At 44.3% G+C, this 4,319-nt stretch overlaps 1 protein-coding gene across 1 annotated transcript; it reads right to left on the bottom strand.

Annotated features, from left to right (window-relative positions):
- Window positions 1–3,122: 3,122 nt before the first annotated feature.
- On the bottom strand, window positions 3,123–4,028 carry LOC111869084 (zinc finger protein 271-like; the record flags this gene model as incomplete). Its single annotated transcript, XM_023860298.1, has 1 exon — window positions 3,123–4,028. A coding segment is annotated over one exon (906 nt), but the record flags the coding sequence as incomplete, so codon positions are not given.
- Between the last annotated feature and the right edge of the window lie 291 nt (window positions 4,029–4,319).

The following is a 4,319-nucleotide window of genomic DNA, read 5'->3' as shown; positions in this document are numbered from 1 at the left end:
AATCATCTTCGTCGGCAACCTGGGGACCGCCACACCGGCGTGGCACTAGGAGTGTGAATACTTATTCAGGTGGACCTGTGGGGTTAAAAACCCATGAAGCTCCACATGTAAATAAGGATTCCACCCCTTTCAGCGTTTTCATGCTGTATTTCGCAGAGATTATCCATCTGCTGGTGGAAGAGACGAACAGATACTACCACCAGCACATAGAGAGACGTCAAGACGGACCTTCTCCGCGGCCTGACGTGACCGAATCCGAGATGTTTCTGTTTCTAGGAATAATCATTCAGATGGGACATGACATTAGAGACAGACTGACGGACTACTGGTCGACTGCCGAACAATTTGCCACGCCTTTCTACTCTAAGACAATGAAACGCGACCGATTTCTTCACATTCTTCGTTTTCTACATTTTGCAGACAACAGGACAGAAATTGACAGGAATGACGACAGTTATGACCGACTTTGGAAAATTCGGACCATCTTCGACACTCTCAATGACGCATTTGAAAAATATTATAACCCTTCCGAACATTTGGCCATTGACGAAATAATTGTAAAATACAAAGGGAGGGTGATTTTTAAGCAGTACATTCCGAAGAAACACAAACGTTTCGGAATCAAAATTTTCAAAATTTGTGACGCCGCTGGGTATACGTATGACATGAAAGTTTACCTAGGAAAAGACAGGACACGTGCCGACCGAGACGTGACAGCGACACATGCTACAGTTAGGGACCTGTGCAGGCGTATTGAGGGCGTAGGTCACAAACTGTACATGGACAATTTCTTTTCTTCGCCCGACTTGTTTGACGAACTGATGACAAAGAAGATAACGTGCTGTGGGACAGTCAGACCTAATCGGAAGGGCTTGCCTGACGATTTTCGACGAAGACAGTTTCGACTTAGGAAAGGGGACATTCGTGTTAGGGTGAGACAGAACATGACAGCTCTAGTTTGGAAGGACAAACGTGACGTTTACATGCTGACAAATATGCACTCTCCTCCAGCAGAAGGCAATTTCTGTGGTGAGCATGGAAATGCCACAAAACCAGCTGTTGTTGCTGACTACAACAAGCACATGGGTTATGTGGACAAGGCGGACAGGATGGCAAACAGTTATGGCATCTGTCGTCGGACCTGGAAATGGACAAATAAACTATTTTTCCATCTCCTGGATCTGACGATTCTGAACAGTTATATCCTGTTGTCATCCTGTGGCGCGAAATTGTCACACAGAGATTTTCGTCTCGCCCTTGTGCGGAACATGCTGGAGCTCGCTGGAAGGGGTCCACCTCGCCCTCAACGGCCCAGGGGTCGACCCCCGGCTGTTAGATCGGAGCCATCTCGAATAGGGGAGGTCACAATACAACATTGGCCGACTTCCTCTACTTCGAAGTTGAGATGTCGTGAGTGTTCTTCGCGTGGGATACGAAGAACCGTCCGGACAAAGTGCGTCAGGTGCGACATCGGACTGTGCATTTCCGGATGTTTCCAAGAATACCACACGAAGGCCACATTCCGGTAGATGAGGCAGGTGGGAAGACAGACGCTTCATGCAGATGGTGGCCACAAATTACGTAAGTACAAAATTATTTTTTACGTTAAACTTTTATTTCAGGTAAAGATAGCACGCGCGGACTGTGCGACCAGGAGTCGAACCCCTGCCGTTTTATCGGAGATATCTCGATTATAGAAGGCCAAACCACATCACTGGCCGACTTCCTCTACTTCGCAATTGAGGTGTCGTGTGTGCTTTTCGCTTGGGAAACGAAAGACCGTCAGGACAAAGTACGTGAAGTGCGAAATCGGACTCTGCATTTCCGGATTTTTTTGAGAATTCCACACGAAGGCAACATTCCGGCAGATGACGCAGGTGGGTAGACAGACATTCCATGCAGATGGTGGCCAAAAATTATATAAGTAGGACATTATTTTCTACCTTAAAAATGTATTTCAAATAACGTCCGCACGCGCGGACTTTGCGACACCACATGGCGTCATTCGTACCGCTGCCTTTATATCTGCGACGACATACGGTGTCTTTTGTCGTTTAAAGGTTAATAGGAAGATCAAGTCAAAATTTAAGACAATAGACTGTACAAAAATGAAATACTGTGGCCTGGAATTTCATGGATGTATTTACATTATTTCCAAATTTATCTAGCTTTCCTAGCCAGAAGGCAAACTTTCGAGGCAGTACGTGACTGATTTCGATTAGTTCCTACCACACCGGTAAAAGTCCAACAACAGGGCCAATGTACAAAGTAAACAATACCCATATACATATCCTCGAATAGAGATGTGTAGTCACGAGGGGAAAGTTCTGCCAGAGGCTCCTGGAGAAACTACCCCTAAGAAACGTATATAAACTCACTAAAATAAACTGACGACAGCTTTCTGATCAGTCACTAAGAGTCGGGGACTCTGTGCTGCTTAGAGACTCGGCCGTGCCATTGCCCTTAGGCAATTACCTGTTTCTCTATTGTACTTACTTATTTTATGTAATAAACGCCTTGTTTCAAGCTAATTCTTCATCAGTCAACTTCATCACCAAAAGCAACGGAACTACGGCTCCTGCTCGGCCAAGCACTCCGTCGTCCACCTTAGGGATACGACAATCCAGAACGTTCGGAGTGGATACGCCACCAACCACAAGACTTTTTTGAAAAGGGCATCACGATCCTGCCAGAACGTTGGAAAAAATGTGTTGACTCCGGAGGGGAGTACGTTGAAGACTGACATGTGCAAGTAGTGTTTGGCAATTTTGGTTTAAAAAAAAATCAGTCCCTGTCATATCTGAACCACCTTGTATGTTTCCACTCAACAAGACAGGGTACTGTGCACATTCAGCAATCAGAATCACATGGATCTCATTTGCACAACTTTGCACTCCAATATTTTGTAGCATTCTACAAAAATGCAGCATGCCACACACAGCAAAACTGTCTTACTTACAACATGAAAAACCATGGCATGCTACAAGTCAATGTTCCTTCAGTCTAAACCCATCTCCACTGCTCTATGATTTATTACACACATCAACATGAATGAGCTGATGTGTCTTCAGACTACTTTGCTGGTTGAATGACTTATTACACACATCACATCTAAATGGCCGTTCACCACTATGTATGAGCTGATGTCTCTTCACATTACTTTGCTGACTGAATGACTTATTACACACATCACATCTAAATGGTCGCTCACCACTATGCATAGACTGATGTCTCTTCAGACTACTTTGCTGACGGAATAACTTATTACACATGTCACATATAAATGGCCGTTCCCCACTATGAATGAGCTTATGTTTCTTCAGAATACTCTGCAAACCGAATGTCTTATTACAGACATCACAGCAAAATGGCTGCTCCCCACTATGTATGGGCTGATGTCTCTTCAGACTACTTTGCTGACGGAATAACTTATTACACATGTCACATATAAATGGCCGTTCCCCACTATGAATGAGCTTATGTTTCTTCAGAATACTCTGCAAACCGAATGTCTTATTACACACATCACAGCAAAATGGCCGTTCCCCACTATGTATGCGCTGATGTGTCTTCAGATTACTCTCCTCACTGAACGACTTATTACATTTGTCACAACAAAATGGGTGATCCCGACTGTGTATGTGCTGATGCTTCTTCAGATGATCCAACTGATTGAATGACTTATTACACACATCACATCTAAATGGCCGCTCACCACTATGTATGGGCTGATGTCTCTTCAGACTACATTGCCGATTGAATGACTTATTACAAACATCACATCTAAATGGCTGTTCACCACTATGCATGGACTGATGTCTCTTCAGACTACTTTGCTGACGGAATGACTTAGTACAAATGTCACATATAAATGGCCGCTCCCCACTATGAATGCGCTTATGTTTCTTCAGACTACTGTGCACACCGAATGTCTTATTACACACATCACAGCAAAATGGCTGCTCCCCACTGTGTATGCGCTGATGTGTCTTGAGATTACTCTTCTCACTGAATGACTTATTACACTTGTCACAACAAAATGGGTGCTCCCCACTGTGTATGCGTTGATGCCTCTTCAGATGACCCAACTGACTGAATGACTTATTACACTTGTCACAACAAAATGGGTGCTCCCCACTGTGTATGCGTTGATGCCTCTTCAGATGACCCAACTGACTGAATGACTTATTACACATGTCACAGCAAAATGGCCTCTCAGCAGTATGTATGTGCTGATGTGTCTTCAGACTACTCTTAACACTGAATGACTTACTACACACATCACAGGAAAACAGCCATTCCTCAGTATGTATGCGCTG

The sequence above is a fragment of the Cryptotermes secundus genome, unplaced genomic scaffold (genome assembly GCF_002891405.2).
Source record: "Cryptotermes secundus unplaced genomic scaffold, Csec_1.0 scaffold484, whole genome shotgun sequence".
Classification (NCBI taxonomy): Eukaryota; Metazoa; Arthropoda; class Insecta; order Blattodea; family Kalotermitidae; genus Cryptotermes; species Cryptotermes secundus.
Note: the sequence above shows the minus strand (reverse complement) of the source record. Positions and strands in the feature narration are given on the sequence as shown.